The 18,027-nt window shown below is 50.0% G+C and overlaps 1 protein-coding gene across 8 annotated transcripts in view; it reads right to left on the bottom strand.

The window, feature by feature from the left end:
• The window catches only part of MVB12B (multivesicular body subunit 12B), a 186,397-nt gene that overhangs the window by 23,095 nt on the left and 145,275 nt on the right, over positions 1 to 18,027 (bottom strand). For all 8 annotated transcript variants that reach the window (XM_072777954.1, XM_072777949.1, XM_072777947.1 and 5 more), the window contains one exon: positions 1,511 to 1,566. In XM_072777954.1, the coding sequence (XP_072634055.1) occupies positions 1,511 to 1,566 (56 nt within the window). The remainder of the gene's footprint in view (positions 1 to 1,510; positions 1,567 to 18,027) is intronic.

The following is an 18,027-nucleotide window of genomic DNA, read 5'->3' as shown; positions in this document are numbered from 1 at the left end:
TAAATCACCTCATCATTTCCTCTCTTGCTCAGAGCAGTGTGGCTGGGCTCTCTCTCCTGGCCTGGCTGCCGGGAAGGTCGAACGGGAGAAGCGTGTGGAGGTACCCAGCACCAGACTTGGCCTGAGCTGCCCGCCTCCAGCACTTGCTGAGTCGGCACTGGTGGGCAGCAAGCAGCACATTTGCGAGGGCGATCTTGGGACAGGGCCACCAAATTAGGCACTCAGCTCCCAGGGCTGCTCTGCCAGTAGCCACAAAACAGTTTGGCTCTCCTGCTGCCAGCCCGAGTGGCGAGAATGGGGCTGCTTGCCCGTGATCCAGCAGAGGTCCAGCTGTTGCATCATTAGGCTCTAACTGCCCCACTAAACTTTCCCGATTGGAGCTGGTGCGCAGGACAGAACAGCCTCTGGGGGGGTGGGGAGCGGAGGGAGCGGGGCGGGAAAGGCGCCAGCGTCACCATGGCAACACGGCCAAGTGGCATCGGCTGAAGTTACTCATGCTCCGCGTGTCACGTCACGAGCATTTTTCAAGATTAAGCTGCTTACCAGAAGGGTTCAGAGGAGGCCTATTATATTTCATGGAAATGGAAACTACAGAGCAGGTCAAATCGCAAGCCGGGTGGTTTTAAGCCAGATCCAAGAAATACACTAAAAGATTCTTTAGCTGGTGCCCAAACTGGGGCCCTCACGGGGTATTAGCTACTCAAAACAAACTTCTGCAAAAAGGATAAAAAACACTCAGAAACAAGTCTTTTGAGCCAGCATGGACCAGGCCTCAATCGCTGGGGAGGTGGGGGCAGGTGCCATCTGAGAGAGGGTCCCTGGAGTGCCAGGTGGGGTCTGCAGCACCAGCCCACAGCCCCCAAGACTGTGATGGTGGGCACCCCTCATGGTCTGGTTCTAGCCTTTAGGCCCAGCCAGCTCATCAAGTCCCCGTGTCATCACAGGTAGCTCAGGGGCCCTGGCTGGCTGGCGCGTGTCCTGGGGTCCCTGTGGGCCTGAGGCGACTGGGCAACCACCGCTGTGGGCATGCTCACTAGCAGGCCAGCCCTGCCTTTCAGAGGCCTCCCTCCAGAGCAAAGAGTGCGGTTATCACAGAATCCAGCAAATACAATGAAAAAAAAAAATGAAGCAGCCTTCTTTCTGCGAGATGTTGTCATGGTTAAAAACAACAACAAAAATTCATAAGTTGAACTTGGAAGCCAAGAACATTCACAACCAGTGAAGTTCAGCCCAATTTACTGTCACATTGGAAACAAAACAGCTCTGGGATGGCCGAATCTGAGTCTGCTAGTGTGTCTCTCTCCCTCCCCGTCCCTATCCCTGCTCTTCTGTTGCTCCTTGAGCACCTACTGTGTGCAGCGTTAGCTGGAAGGGACCAGAGAAGAAGCCCTGTCACAGGGACAACACGAGGGCAGGGGTGTGAGGGCCGCCAGGAGAGCCCGGTGTGCTGAGCAGAGGGAGCGCAGGCTGGTGGTGGCAGAAAGAGAGGGCCATCATGCATAACACTTACACTTTCTGGAACGCAAGAAAACTTCTCTGAAATCATAAAAGGTACACCATCCATTGCTGTAAAAGAACAGGAGAGAAAACGGCATTGAGACACCAGTGATGTTCAGTGACTGGGGACGGTGACAGTAACAAGTTGACATGAGCAGAGGCACCACCCTTGCACCCAGGACATGCACCTGCTGGTGGAGGCCAATGCCTAGCATGTCCCCTGAGCACCACACAGAAGTGCACACAGAGCCATGGGGGCAGAGAAGCGTCTAGAGCCTCCCCCTGGAGTCTGGCCTCTGACCTGTAAGGGGTGGGAGCTATCGGGGCTGGCAGCAGGACAGATGTGCATGCAGGTGGGGAGGTGGGACGGGACAGAGCTGTGCTCTGGGAGGTGGGCAGGGAGCACGGTCATAGATATTCTCTTGGCTGGGAATGACACTGTATCCCAGGCTGCTGGTCCCACAGGAAAGGTCTAGGTTGGAAAAGAGAGTGACTTTGGAGTCAGAAAAACTAGGTTTGAATCCTGGCTGGGTGTTGGTGAGTTTAAGTTACGTTTAAAAGGAGGATGGTAGGGGGGCCCCTGGGTGGCTCAGGTCATGATCCCCGGGTCCTGGGATGGAACAAAAAGAGGAGGATGACAGGGCTGGTAAGAAGGGGTGTGTGTGAGCCAGAAGTGGGTGGGGCAGCAGCACGGCCACCACGGTTCACTCTCCGTCTCCTAGTCCCAGGTTTTGCAGCTAACTCAAGGCGCCAGTCTGCTCATTTTAACAGGACACTGGAGGAAGATGGGAATGGGTCCCTGGAGAACGAAAACACCAGGGCGGAGGGTGCAGTTCCATTCCCACAGCCCTGAGGGAGGTAGTCTTCTGGCCCATCCTGGGTCCTGCCTTAGGAGGACCGGGGGAAGGCCTGGTGATTCGGTTCCCTGGGAGGTGATGTTCTCTGCTTCCCCCAACATCTAAGATGGGAGCTTCTCTGGTATACAAATGGCAGACAGTTTCTTTCAGTCCTAAGAAAGAAGCATCGCAGAAACAGAAAGGAAAGCAGGAGAAAAATAAGACAAAGAGAAGGTGTTTGGGACAAATCCACTCTGATCAGCAAGATGAGCCAAATGGCTCATTTTAAGAACTGTTCATAATGTATTTCAGGGAAGGGAAAATGAAGCCGCCTCTGGTAAGTCTGAAGTAAAGGAAATAGCACAGCCGGCCCCAGCTGCTGCCCTGGAAGTCTCCTTTCTTTGGAAGGCTGCTGCCCAAGGCCTGGCCCTGGGCTCGGACAGAGACACCCTTGGCCGGGGCCTTCTCCCATCTTCAGGCCCCCAGGGCCAGGAAGTGTGACACCTTTCCAGAAAGGACAGAGTAGGGGAGGACATGGTGATCTTTTACAGTACGTCACACGTTCAGACATATGAGTGACACTGGGGCATGTGTACCTGTGTCCTCATGGATGGCTGGGAAAACCCATCCGTGAACAGACGGCCCTTTAAAGACCACAAGCTTTCTAGATAGGGACAGGATGGGGTCCTACCCGAGATCCAAGAAGAGGCCATGCTCCCTTTCCAGCGATTGCCACCATCTGCCCAACTCAGGGTGTGAGCCAAGGCCTATAGCCACGGTACTCTGAGGTCTGACCCCTGACCCCATGACCCTTCCTGTGCCATGGAGACGTGCGGGCATGTACCACTCAGCACCTGCCATCATTTCACAGATCAGGGCCTGCTGCGGGCACACAGGTAGTAAGCCAGAACTCCAAATCCCTTGGCCCTTCTATTGGGTATAAATGGAATTTCTGAGAACAAATCTGCCTCTTCCAGACCAGGACCTTATGAGGTTTCGATGAGCATTATCATGTCCTCCTGAAGCCTCCAGGTGTCCCTTCTACCAGCTCCTTCTGATCAGAACTACAGGCCAGGAGGTGGGTGTGTACTGGAATAGTCCAGTCAGAACTGCCACAACTGTCTCCCCAAACCCGCTCTTCCCTGGGCCTTCTCACTCACGGGTCAGGCGCCACCCTGCTCCTGGCCATTCCGAGTCAAGAGCTGGAAGCCATGCCTACTTTGCCTCTCCTTTAAATCCCCCAAGTCCACCGCTGTCACCTGCCAGGGCCATGTCACTCTTTGTTCTCCGTACACACATCTGCACACACACCTTTCCCACGTCTCTCTGCCTGCTAGACAGATGGCAGGGGCCCCAGCAGAGCTCCCTTTGCACACCCCTGTATTGTGCTCAGGAAGCACCTGACCAAATGCTTGGTGAGTAGCTTTCAGCTAGTGCATCTTCAGCATGCACCCCCAACCTGAGCACCCCTGATCACTCATTCACTAGGCTTTCTGCGTTAAAGACGATAGGTCAAGAACTCCCCCTCGCTGCTGACAGTGCTTCCATCTGAATGTCAGTGGATGTTCGGAGAACTTGTATTCTGAAGGGGAAGTAGGGTGACCTTCCACAGCCTAACCACCCCCTGGAAATGAGAGGCGTGGGGAGCAGTGAGAGCAGGAGTGAGGCAGAGGTGGCTCCTGTTCAGTCCAAGGCCGGCAGCTACACCAGAACCCCACACAGAGGGATTCCCAAGATAGGGGTCCTCCCTGGCATGTAAGGGCTTGCAACTGCTTCACCGAATGCCCTCCTACCCCTGATGCTGACACCTGGCTGCTCTCACCTCCAGTTCCTTCCTCCACCACCTCATTTCTCAGGTGAAGTCCTCACTCCCAGACCTGGAGAATGGTGGAGGTGTGTTGGGGGCCAAGGACCAATCCCCCATATGAACAAGGTATTTGGCAAAGGCATGCCTTCTGGCCCTTGGGTAGGGTCAAAGGCAATTTCTTCACAGAGCAACTTCTTGAGGAGGCTGAAGATAGAAGACCAGAAGCGACATCCTCACCGGCCCACACCAAAGGCAGCCCTTTGGGAGGGAACAAAGTACCCTCAAGACTGTGAGGAGAGGCAGCAGTGGCCTCAGGGTGGCCTTTGGGGCTATGCTGGCCTGGCTCAGCTGATGGGGCTCAGCAGCAGAGGCAATGGGGGGAAGACCACTCAGATCCAGTCTGACCCTCAAAGGATGCTGCCTGGTAAAGGGAGGGAGATGGGAACTTTGGGATAAATTTCTGCTTTCTCTTAGGGTTCATGATGGAAAGATGAACACAGTCTGATCCTTTTCATGTTCTCTTAGAAAAGAGACACAGGAGGCTGTGTGAAGATGACAGTGACTGCTGTCACAAAAGAGGGGAGGCCCCTGGCCCACAAATGGTGGTGTCCATTCGGACCTACGTGAAGTGGGAGGAGTGCCACAGTACGTGACTGCGCTACAATCCCAGGGTGAGATGAGGGAGCTGCCATCTTGGTCTGCTCTGGGCTTGAGTATCAGTTCAGTGCAGGGACCAGTTCTCGAGGGTCCTCCCATGTGGCCTACAGGGAGTCCCAGGATGGTGGAGGATCTAAAGTCCCCAGGAGATGGGAGGAAGCTATCAGGCCTGATGCTCCAGGAAGGGGTCATCCTGTCCATTTTTGTTCACCATCACCCCCTGCCTGGCACACTAGAACCCAGCACCGTACCAGCACATGGAGAAGTGCAGTCAGGTGGGGGCCCTGGTCCAAATAAGACTCGAAGGTAAGCGTAATCACATGTCTGCCCATATTCTCATAGCTGCCACAGGGTGAGGGCTAGATGCACGGTTCCTTTCTCTGGGGAAGACGAAAGGGAGGATGAGCAGAGCTGGCCAAGCAGGGTCCCAGCAGAGGCCATGTGTTGGGGTGCTAGGGAGGGATCTGGTGTGTTGGGTGGAAAGTGATCTGTGGGACTGCTGAATCCCCTTCTAATTTCAAAACATCCTTTTCTACTCTCTTTATCTGGGAAGCCATTCTATATTTTAAAATATCTAGAGATTTGCCAAACATAATTCTTAAAATCAATGGCACACATTTTTCATGTGTTCTGCAGGAGTGTTCATAAATCATCTCCATCCTGGCTTCTCATGGGGGGAGCCACGTTTACTTCCTTCCTCTCTCTCTCCCCTGGTTGAAGCCAGTATTTTGTCTTCACTATTCTTTAGCGCTCCAAGATTGTGACACTCGCTCTAGCCTTCAGTATATTGCTGATTCTACTCAGAGGGATGTGTGCGGGGGAGCCAGAGGAAGAGCCATGAGTGAGGGGTCCTTGCTATCACAGAGTGATTTTCATCTCCCTACCTACCCTCCCCCTGGGGTTCACATGGGGGATCCCAGATGGACACCGCCAGACTAGTCCATGGTCATAACCCAGAAGCAGGGACAGTGCCTGTCCTTTCCTCACTGGCACCAAAGGTGGCATTCCTGGGGCACGCATCAGTCCGCTCTCCAAGTCCTTCAGCTCCCAGTGTGACATGACAAAGGCCACCCCCAAATCTGGGAGGTAACAGAGCTGTTCCCGAGGCCCAGTTCTACAAAAGAGAGAGGACAGAAAACCCACATTTGCTGGCTGCGTGCTAGATAATGGACATGTGTCAAGTCACTTAAGCCTCAACGTGATCACTTGCAGGTTATACTCAAGGAAGCCGAGGCTTAGAGCAGTCTGGTAGCTTGATGGAGCCAGGAGTCCAGATAGTGGGGGAAGGGGCGCTGCAGTAGGTGTGGTGGGAGGGCCTGGGAGGCCTGGCAGCTCAACAGCCTGGGCCTTACCTCCCACCAGCAGGCATGGGCATGTGGCCCGGCAGGCTGCCCCACCACCCTGAGCCTCAGCTACCCCGTCTGTGAAATGGAGAGAAGATGGAGCTCCCAGGAGGCTGGTGTGAGGGTGACAGCAATTGCTGACAAGAGAGAGGAGGCCCCTGGCCCACAAATGGTGGTGTCCTTTCGGACCTAAAGCCATGTCCAGGCACGCTTCCTTTTAGTACTAGGACACTTTTTCCTCTTTTTTTAAAATTTTCTTTTTGGTGGCAGTTTTAACAAAACGCTGATCCACGGCACAGAGCAGCGTATAGCAGATGAGAGCAAGGATGTGCTGTGGGCTCCGTAGTGCAATTAGCATTCTCCTAAACAAACGAGCTTCAACAGAGCTGTAATTAAGCAGGCCTGTAATTAAGTATATGCCCTTTATCATAACGATCATGCTTAAAAATGGCATGATGCATGGAGCTCTGTTATTAATGCTGTAATCCCAAACTGAAGTGCGAGTACATAGAAATCAGTGTGTCAGGCCTGTCACCAGAGTGTTTGTAAAATACATTAAAGAAAAAACCCAGGAAACAATGAGCTCATTCAACTGTTCTTTTTACAATCAGGCACTACAAGTCAAGAGGATTGTGAATGCTTACAGAATCTGCAAGGTTTAAACAAATAAAGCTCTAATCTGCTACTGTATTAATACCACCCCTGATTTTAAAGAAAGAGAAGAGGGGGGGTGGATTTCTCTTTTTTCCCCAACTGACCCGAATACCTGACTTTGCTGTTCTTGGGGAAGTAGTTCAATTTGCATGCTGTATTTGTTTGGACATAAAATTGGACTCCTGCTGGCAGAGACAGCCCTGCCACAAATCTGTAGGAATTCTGCTGGCAATGGGATAGGGTTATAGTTCCTGCATCTTTCCTTCGTGTGGGAACTATCATTTTACTTGCCAAGGCGGTCCCCTCAGAGCCCCGCCTTATTTTTCAGACTTCTCCGGGCTCTGCTCAAACCCACCACTGACTAATCCCCACGGGCTCCAGACCCAGGGCCACCCCACTGCCTCCGGATACCCACAGTTGCTCCAAGCTGCCAACCCCTTCCCTCATGGACATCTCAATGAGGAAGCACTCCAATCAACACATGTATTAATTTCCACATGCTTGATAAAGAGTCTTAAAATCATGTGGCAAAAACATGTGATACTAAAACAAAAAGTCTCCATTACCAGCATCTCAACTGTCATCTGCTTATAGCTGTCATGTGGTGTTAAGTGAACTGGAGTCATGGCACCTCGAAAGTACTCACAGAGATAGATGGTGGTGAATGATGTGGCTTTATTGGCAGGTAGTCACTTTCAGAATACAGTTAAATGCAGCTGGAATGGAGGGAAGCCTTTAACCCTGGCTACCTGCTTGTAAATAATCAGCAACCTGAACCTCTCTTCTCTCCTGTCCCGTGGCTTCAAAAGGCCTTTACAATTTGTGACGGGAAAGATGCCAACAACCTTAAGATCTCAAGGCCTCAAGACCTCAAGGCCATTGCTCAAAACTCATTTGCAAACCAAAACACCAAGCCTGATTTGCTTTCTCAGTGATTTCACTTTGGGGATATTCCTTGGAAGATATTTGTAGATATCTCCAAGACTGTCTGCTCGGTGACATTCCAATTGAGTCCACACCAGGCCAACAACTTTCTTCTGGATCCCCAAAGTAATTTGTTCTGCCAGTTATTCAAAGGCCAGAAAATAGACTTAGCAGCCACAGTAACCTCCCAAGGCTGTCAGTACTGTGGGGAGGAGGGAGTGGGCACCAGAGTCAGACACACATGAGCCCCGGCCTGGCTCAGCCACTTGCTGGCCCTGGGGCTTCGGGCAAGTCACTCACCTGGGTTGGGAATTGCACCTGTCAAGGGATATCCATGGCCGCTCCGCAGTACGAGCGGGCCGAGGGGATGAGCCTGCACAGGAGTGAGGGCTGAGCACAGCCGAACCTGCGGCAGGCACTCAGCACGTGGTAGTTACGGGCGATTGGCAGACACCAAGCAGGCACTGCTCCTCAGAGGTGTGATTCAGGCCGGATCCACCCTTGACTTGGGACAAGTGTTTAATCTCTCTGTGCCTCGCTTTCCTCAACTGTAGAAGGAAGGAAATAATCCTACCTGGATTGCTGTGATGTTTAAAGGGGGGTAAGAACATAAAGCCCCTGGTCACTCCCTGCTCACTCACACCATAATCATGCCCTTCCAAGGAAGTAGACCCTTTCTAGTTTTAACTAGAATAAACAGCAGGTGGAGAGCCAATGAAGGTTTGCTGCTATTAGGAGCAACCACATGCCTCTGGAACACAGCTGTGGCCTAAACAAGCAGTTTAATCCACAGCCAGTCCTGGATGGAGGCAAAGTCTTGATATAGGACAGGCCTGGCCTCTAGCTGCTCAAGGGTCTGTGTGGCTGGTGGAACGTCAGGTACTATCACCTGCTGGCAGGGCCTGGCGGCATGGGCACGAGGGTCTGCCTCCTCTTAGAGGCCCCTCATGGTCTCCTCAAGACTAACATGCAGGCAGGGTCTGACGGACGAGTTTTCAACTTTAGGATGGTGCAAAAGTGATCCACACTCAGTAGAAGCCGTACTTCAAATTTTGAATTTTGATCTTTCCCTGAGCTACCGATGAGCCACTGTACGATCCTTTCTCTTGGCACAGGGCAGTGGCAGCTCCTAGGCAGCCAGGTGACCACGAGGGTCGACAGCACATCCAGTGACAGCCATTCTGTCCCCGGATAGCTATCCGGGGGACATCCAGGGTTTTTCATTTTCAGTACAGTATTCAGATTACAAGAGACATTCAATATGTTAGCATAAAACAGCTTTTGTTAGGTGATTTTGCTCAACTGTAACTGGTTCTGGGTACGTCTAAGGTAGGCTAGGCTAGGCTATGATGCTTGGTAGGGTATGTGCAGTAGACGCATTTTCAACCTATGATGGGTTTGTTGGGACATACACCCATAGTGAAAAGAGGAAGATCAGTATATTTTTAAGTTGTATTTTTTTACCCCCCTCAACAAAGGAATACACTTCCTAAACAAACAATTCCAACAGTACAGCTAAGTTAAAGTGAATCCAGAGTTCTGATCCCAGACTCTGCTCAGGGCTAGCCCTGGATGTGGTCTATGCACAGTTCCTGGGGACAGTCCCCAGCCTGTTGCTATGCATGTACAGATGTGTTTGCATATACGGAAGAAATATAGAATTTTGCTTTGTATGTGTCTGTCCTTTTCACAAAAATAGTATCACAGCATAAGTGTTCTGCAATTTGCTTTTTTTTTTTCCCAGTAACTATCAGAGAGTTCCCTGTTGGTAGCTATAGATGTATCTCAATATTTTTAACAGCTGAACAGAAGTAAGAGTAGAGAGACCAATGGCCAGCTGATAAGGAGCCCTGTCTGCCATTTTAAGTAGCCTGTGAGCCATGGTTTTTGAGCTGGAGAGAGACATGTTCATGTTTATATTTTAGGAATGGCTCCCTGGCTGTGGAGAGAAGCATGGATTAGAGGGAGTGAGGCTGGAGGCAGGACCACCAGCGAGGAGGTTCTGGTAGTCAATCAGGTGAGGGATGCCTGTGGTGGTGGTGAGGACTGTGACAGTAAGAATGGAGAAGAGCGGACAGATGGAGGGGTATTTAGATGTACTTGGCAAGTGGTTGCAGTAGTGGAAGGGGGAGGAGCAGAGGGAAGAAGCAAGGGTGAGTGTGAGATTCTGGCTTAACCATCGAGAGAACGGAGGCTGGTGGAGAAGTGTGGGGTAAGCCAGTGGGGTCCCTTGGCTATGTTGGGTTTGAGGGGCTTGTGAGACATCCCAGAGGAGACAGATACTGGTTAACATGGTTGGGACATTTTGATAAAAATGCACAATTAGTTGGTAAGGACCACCCGGATGGAAATACAGAAGTGAGGTGGCCTGGGAGGATTTGGGGCTTCCAGCCTGCTAGCGATGGAGGCATGAGAGAAGGTGAGCAGCTCTGGGAAGAACACGTGATGAGAAGACAGCAGGCCCAGGACAGGGTGGTGAGGAATGTTAACATCTGATGCTCGTGCTGAGGAAGAGAATTCAGCCAAACGACGGGAAGAAGATTCAAGTGTGCTCTGTGATGCTGGATCAATACTGGAGGTGTTGGTATAAGCTTGGTTTTAACAAGCAGATATAGATACATGAACACACAGGTATGTATGTGTTCACACACACACACACACACACACACACATGCATGTGTACACCCACATACACAAATGGTCATAGGTTTCTATCTGCTGATGGCCCAGAAGCCATGAGCATACCCAGTGTCCAAATTGGTGGGTTCTAGTATTCTCCTCTGAAAGAAACAAGGGCTTTTTACAGAAATGGCTGATGGGGGGACAGGCAGGGAAGGAACAAGCCTGGGACATGTTGTTGCACCAGAAAGTAAGACATCCTCAAAGAATCCTCAAAGAATACTGGGAACTCAGCAGAAGTACCCAGGAGCCAACTCGAAGGGGCACCTGCTAGCTAATATGGAACAATTTGAGTGTCCAAATAAATAATGACAATAATGAATTAGAATCAGCCTCCCCTCCCCTCCCCTCCCAGTCCACACCAACATGCATACACCTGGGATAAGGGGAAGCTCTTCCTTAAAATAAAATGCCAATACATATTGAAAGAATGATGGACTTATAAAAAATCAATGGGTAATTTGATGAGGAATGAACTATTTCCATAGTCCCGAAGTGTTTCCCACTAAAGACATTATTAATTACAAAAAAAGAAATAGTAACTTTATGGTAAGGAAACCTGACAAGCAGCACGGTAAGCAGGTGACCCCAGCTGGGTCATGCCAACAGCACAAACTTCCGGATAGGATGTGCGTAGGACACAGTTAACAGTTGACACAGTGACCGTGACGAGGAAGAGAGCTGGCCTTGAGGCCCATGGGCCTGTCAGCACTTGCAGCTCAGTGTCTTCACGTGAGGGTGAGGGGCTGGGCTAGAATCAGCTGGTGCTGATCGGTGACTTTCTTTTCTTAAAGATTTATTTATTTTAGAGAGAAAGAGAGAGAGCTTAAGCAGGGATTAGGGCAGAGGGGAAGGCAGAGAATCTCCAGCAGACTGCCTGCTGAGTGAGGAGCCCAACACAACACGGGGGTTGATCCCAGGACTACAGATTATGACCAGAGCCCAAGTCAAGAGTCAGATGCTTAACCGACTGAGCCACCCAGGAACCCCCTGATCTATGACTTTCAAAAACTGCCTGCTGCTGCCTGCTGTTCCTCCCCCAGGAGGTTCTGATTTCCTTGGTCTGAGCCATGGCCCCAGGCATCAGTGGCTTTTCAAGGCTCCCAGAGGATTCTCAGGTGTGATTAGGTTAGAGTAGCCCTGGGCTAGGTGAGGTCTAAAATCCCTCCTAGCTAGACATTTTTCTGTCTCAGAACCCTCGTATTAAGTATGTGCTGGTGGGGCACACAGGTGGCTCAGTGGTTGAGCGTCTGCCTTCGGCTCAGGGTGTGATCCCAGGTCCTGGGATCGAGTCCCACATCGGGCTCCCCTTGGGAAACCTGCATCTCTATCTGCCTGTGCTTCTGCCTCTGTGTCTCGCATGAATAAATAAATAAAATCTTAAAAATGTACTGGTGATCTGACACCTTTGTGAAGCCCCAGAGATGCAATTTCTAAACCCATCGTAGGTAACGGCTGGTTTCTAGCTGACTTCTCTAGCCCTCCTATGGGTTCTACTCATAAAACCTTCTGAGAAGCAACAATCACAAAGGGTAATAGTAGGTTCTGGTCAGATGCCTCCCTGTCCTGGTGCCAAGGAGCAGGGAGAGAAGGGGTCCCAGGCTTCTGTATGTCTGAAGCCAGTCCTGACCCACCACCTCCTGGAGAGTGCCGCAGTGGGGTGTGTCTGGGGGAAGAGGGGCATGCCAGGGTGTGTAAACCTCCAAATGGCCCTGTGAGGTGTTGCCAAGCCACTATGAAGTGCAGAAGGGAAGGGACCTGTTGGGGTCACAATGCTGGCAAGTGACAGAGCTGGTGTAGAGAGGGAGATATTCCAGGTCCCCTGCCTTCCCACTGTGTGGAGGATGAGGTGGCGATGCCTTCCTCCAAGGAATGAAAAGGTCCTCTACAGATGGCAGCAGAAGAGCCTAATTGAGAAGAGTGAGAAAGCGGATGGAAGGTGTGTGGAGAGGGAAGGTGTCTGGGAGCCACCACCTGCAGCGTTTCTGGGCACTCTCCCAGGAACATGCTCATGGCCAGGACAAATATACCCTCTTCAGAGGTCTCGGCAATTCATTTTCTTATTTCCTTTTCTTCCTTCCTTCCTTTCTTTCATTCAAGATTTTATTTGAGACAGAGAGAGAACAAGTAAGGGGAGGGGCAGAGGGAAAAGCATAGGGAGGGAGCCCAATGCAGGGTTCAATCCCAGGACCCTGGGATCACGACCTGAGCTGAAGGCAGACACTTCATTGACTGAGCCACCCAGACACCCGGCAGTTCATTTTCAAATGTCATAATTCCATAACCAGCAAGTAAGCTTTTAATTGTCTAACTGCTCAAGTACTTTATCAATAGGATGGTAGACTTGAGTATCACCCAAACGGGAACAGCAGAACCTCATTATACATTTTATTTAAGATTTGAAGACAGACTGCTTACCAGCTAAAGAAAAATGGTACGAAAAAAAAAAAAGAAAGAAAAATGGTACAAAACGTAACAGCACAAAGTTCTTCTGACCTTGACCAGTGGGATCAAATTCCCCAGGACCTAGGGCAGCCAGGGTGGCTCAGCGGTTTAGCACTGCCTTCAGCCCAGGGCGTGATCCTTGGAGACCCAGGATCAAGTCCCACATCAGGCTCCCTGCATGGAGCCTGCTTCTCCCTCTGCCTCTCTCTCTCTCTCTGTCTCTCATGAATGAATAAATAAAATCTTAAAAAAAAAAATTCCCCAGGACCTGGACCTGGTCATCCCCCCAGTGCATAAGAGAAGCTTAGACAAGAGTCTTGGAGCTAAGGAGGGGGGCGGCCACCAGAGGCTGCCTGAGCCGGCCCCAGGCTTCAGCCTCTCTGTGCTGCCAAGTGGTTCCAAGAGACCAGGTACAGTGACAGGCAGGTAAAGACCAAATAAAACGGGACCTCCAAGAGACGTCTGACAGCAATCTAAACCCAACTTATGTTTGTGTAAGACTGCGTTGCTCGTGTGCATTCAAACGAGGTCATAACTTAACAATTCAACTTAATTTGAAGAGGAAAAAAAGGCATTTTTATGTCTTGTATTTTTCTTGATTTTACAGAAAGCTGAAATACTGAACTTCCTGGTTCAAAGCCAAAGGCCTAGCCATCGTTCCCCTCATGTAGCTGGACCTGTAAGATCCACCTAAGATCTGGTTGAGATGGGCAGGTGCTGCCGATCCCCATGGCTGGGCATAGAATGCCTCAGGCCTGGAGTTGGGGCAGGGCAGAGGAGCACACACACTGGACCTCCACAGCACGGCGTTTCCAAACCGCGTTGTTTTCAAGAAACTCTGCTCTGGGAAATAGCTTCTCTCACAAGCAGCATATCACCTTGTGAGAGTGGACATAGCTCCAGTGGACAAGCTCTCTGGACCACAGTGATGCGAAGAGAAAATTCCGAGACAGAACTGATGCCTGAATGGACACCCACCTTGATTTGGAAATACTGGAGAGCACGTGGCCTCACTTGCTGCGTCTGTGAAGCACAATGTCATAAATTACCCAGATCTCAGATTTAATATTAACCTTTAAAGGGCATGTCACAAAAATGTATTCTCTAAATATTGGTTGTTAGTTCACTTTGTAAGACTGTCGTGGAGAAGAGGTGTGAGGCTGCCACCCTTCTCTGACTGCACCTGTCACGGGCACCTCCTGCCACCTGACAGTAATTCCAACTGAACTCAGCAGCCCCACGAACGAACAATTCAGCCATCCACGCGAACCACAGCCCAACGAGCTCAGCCTCAAGATTTAATAATAGAGCCTGCGAATATTACTCTAATTTCTAGAGCTGATGAACTTTCAGAGGCAACGCGAGTTCAAATAACGAGCACACACATGACAAAGAACTTGAATCTGAGGTTCTTTGAACTATCCGGTCTAATAAGCACTTGTTCCTTCCTGACAATGGGCATGTACAAGAGGAATCTAAATAATAATTGCTGTAATTATCGTGAAAAATATGCAGAGATTAACGGTGATTATGAAAATCTGTATAATTGTTCTCTGAAATTGTCGCCTGATCAAGTGGTATCTTGAAATGGCCGCTGCCAGAGAACTTTCAACACCGAACACCATGTGGGCACAGAAATGTGACATTTTGGCTTTCTCCCTGTAAAATATTACCCTGTGTTTACGAAGTTGGTTTTCATCATTTCCAAGACCCTGGCCTGCATTTTAACTCTTCGTACCAGGGCTCTGCAGAGGTTCCTAAGACACCCTTAATGGGATGCGTATGTCATTGTGGTTCAAAGCCCCACGTTCAACTTGTTATTTATTCAAATAATTAATTACTCTTGTATCCATCGAGCAGTTTGTCATGACACATTAATGACTTGATAGACTTCTATGAACTGGTGAACACAGAACAGCAGAGCGTTTTTATCGCCATTTAATTTTAAAACGATCCTGTGTGAAATTATCTAGTCGTGAGTGATGGGAGCATAAAGAACAGACTCAGCAAAGCCCCTTTTGGATCATTGCTTTATTAATGGTAACGTCAGGGAAATGAAAAATGCTAACATTGTCATATTCCGCTGCTGGGCGGAGACGGATGGCTGGGGGACCGGGCGGGGGCTCCCAGCGCTCACTGCCAAGAGCACGAAGCCCCTCCAGGCGCCGGGCCGGCGGGACCCAGCCTCATGCACCCACAGGCTCCGCGAAACCACCTCCGTGCCCGGCTTCCTTTCCAGTTTATGGCTCTCGACATCTATTACTTTGTGTGTGTGGTCTTTTTTTTTTTTTTTTTTCCTTCACTTGAATTTTCCACTAGTGATATAAAGCACCCTCACGAAAACATTTCACTTTATTGCTTTGAACATTAAACGTTATTAATCCAATAGAAAAACGTTAAAGATATTGCTGTCACCTTTAAATGTGAAATGATATTAGGCGCTAAAAAAACGCTGGGTTAGTAGAAAAGATGTTCCCTTAGTTTTCCTTTCAAGTCTTGAGATAACCGTTTTGGGTTGATGATAAAATAATATTTCTACATGGCTCACAGCACAACATCTGCTTCAAAGACACTTCCTTTTCAGCTATTCTTTTTTTTTTTTTTATAGCGAAAATTGTTTCTCAATTGTTTTAATTACAAACTTGGGAATCTATGCAAACTACTTCCCAGCAGTGTGATTCAAAGACAATAGACAGCAATCCCTGAAGGGCCACGGAGCCAGCCAGCGGGCAGAGGGGGCTCTCTGCTGGCCACGTGCTCGCTCGGCTGGGTCCACAACAGAAGAGGCGGCAGCACACTGTTCCCGCCCTTTGCTGAGAGAGAAGAAAGGGTGGATGGATCTCTCTTCCCTCACAAGCTTCCTGCTTCTGTTTCTGATCCCAAGGAATAGCTCTGCCACCCACCTGGATGTCTAATCCTGGGGCCTGGGACAACAGGGGCTTGTTTCCATCCCTTGCACCTGCTATCAGTCCTTTAGATCCCGAAGAGGGTGGTGATGGTGGCGGTGGCAGCTCACAGTTAATTAAACTCCTACTCTGTGCCAGGCCCTGGTCTAGGTGCTTCCTGTCTACTGACAGATTTCTCAGGACAATGCTGGGTTACGTATTGTTATTCATTATTGTCATCAAACCCCCCACCTCTCAATTTCACAGAGGACATTCAGGCTAAGAGCAGTTAAGCAACCTGCCCAGGAGCTCACGGCCAGCAAGATGCAGAGGTGGATCTGAACCCAGGGAGCTGCCCCTTCCCCACAACACTACCGGGCCTCTTAATTCTCTCTGTAGCATTCTCTCCACAGCTCTGGACTTGGGGGGATGCTCACCCCTATGGCCCTGACATCAGCTGCTCCATAACTCTATTCTCCTACAGAAGGGGATTTGGAAAGGAATGGGGCAAAGCAGCTGCTTCCGCAGTAGACGGAAGTACAAAAATAGTTTGGGGCATAAGACCGGCACATCTATCTATCTGGTGTGAGCTGAGATGGGGTGTCAGAGTTCTGAGGATAAACAAATCAAAGGATCTGAGAAGGTTCAAGCCAGCAATTTAGTTTCATGGAAATGCTTAGTTTAGTTCAGTTCTGTGGAATGCTTTCCTTTTCCAGGTGGAGATACTTGGGTCTGGGTGCTCATGACTTCCACACAGACATTTCCAACAAGGCAGCAGCAAAGTGGGAGCTCAAGCCCTGGTTGCCTGAGACTCCAGGCTGCCTCCACGCAGGACCTGCCTTCTTATGCAGTAAGCGCTGGTCCCCGCATGGGAGCACAGCCTCATTTTGCCCCATCAGCAGAGTCCGAGCAGAGCAAGCAAATGTAGCTAGGTGGGGATCTGCAAGTTCAGAGACTAGGGGTCACAGATTCATTTGGGAGACTGCTAAGGGGCCTCTCAAAGAGATAGAAATCTTCCAGAGCAGCTGAGACAGGTATAGGAGACAACAGATGCCACAGGCAGGAAGAACAGTGGTTTTAAGTAGGAGCCCCAAATGCAAAGTCCAGGCAGATAACCCAAACTGCAGGAGACACTGCTTCTTAGCCAGAGAAACTCCACTGTGAAGCCAGCCCATGGAAAAGAAGCTCTGACCATAGGAAGCCTCTGTCTGGAGAGCAGTCACATCCCTAGAGATGACAAGTGGCATCTCTGTGGGAGAGGTGCTGGTCCAGACAAGTGAGGGACATAAGGCAGGCGCTGGTAAGCTTGGCTTCTGTTAGTACTTTAGAGATGGTGTCTTCAAAGCTGGTGCCCCCACTCTAGAGACACATCCTTTCTCTCCAAACCACAGGTCCTTAAACTTCCAAGTGTGTCAGAATGGTCTGGGATGCTCATTAAAAATGCAAATCCCGGGCAGCCCCGGTGGCTCAGCAGTTTAGCGCCGCCTGCAGCCCAGGGTGTGATCCTGGAGACCCAGGATGGAGTCCCACGTCAGCCTGCTTCTGTCTCTGCCTCTCTCTCTCTCCTCCCTATGCATTCTCATGAATAAATAAATAAAATCTTTTAAAAAATGCAAATCCCTAGCTTCAAACCTCCAGACTTTGACTCAGGAACTCTGGGACACCATGAGAAGCTCAACTCTGCCTGGAGCCAGAGGGTGCTTCAGTGAGGGTCTTGTGGGCACAGTTCTGTGAAGCTTTTATCCACACACACGACTCTCTGTTGCCTGTAAGGACCAACTGTGGCACGGGCAGGCAGTATCGTAGTACCGGTCACAGCTGTCACTTGGTGAAAGGCTTGGACTTAGTGCTAGACACTGTGCTAGACCACATCACAACCCAGAGAGGCAAATGGGGTCACTGTCTCGCGGCCATGGGAAGCAAGGGAGTCATGCTTCCAGGTCAAAGGGAGGCCAGCAGTGTTCCACTTAGAAGGCCAGGTTCTTATACACTCCAAGGTAATTTAAGACAAGATATCAAGAAGTAGCAGGGCCAAAGCACGACCAGGTACTCCACTAAGTAATTATTTATCACTTGTTAGGAGACCTGACCACGGGTTTCTCTTTGTTTATATATTTTGATATTTTGCAGACTGAACCTCTAAAACTCATAAGATGTTAGGAACCCAGGAAGGTCCTTGGTCTGTCTCTGCATCTGCAGTGAATTTCCTGAGCACTCACAGTTTCTATGGCTTTTACCTTCAATTGTAGGAAAAAAAAGGTAACATTCAGATAGCTTGAGACTGTCTTTTCTGGAATCCA

Source organism: Canis lupus, chromosome 16 (assembly GCF_048164855.1).
Source record: "Canis lupus baileyi chromosome 16, mCanLup2.hap1, whole genome shotgun sequence".
NCBI classification, from domain to species: Eukaryota; Metazoa; Chordata; class Mammalia; order Carnivora; family Canidae; genus Canis; species Canis lupus.
This window is presented reverse-complemented; position numbering and strand designations above follow the sequence as displayed.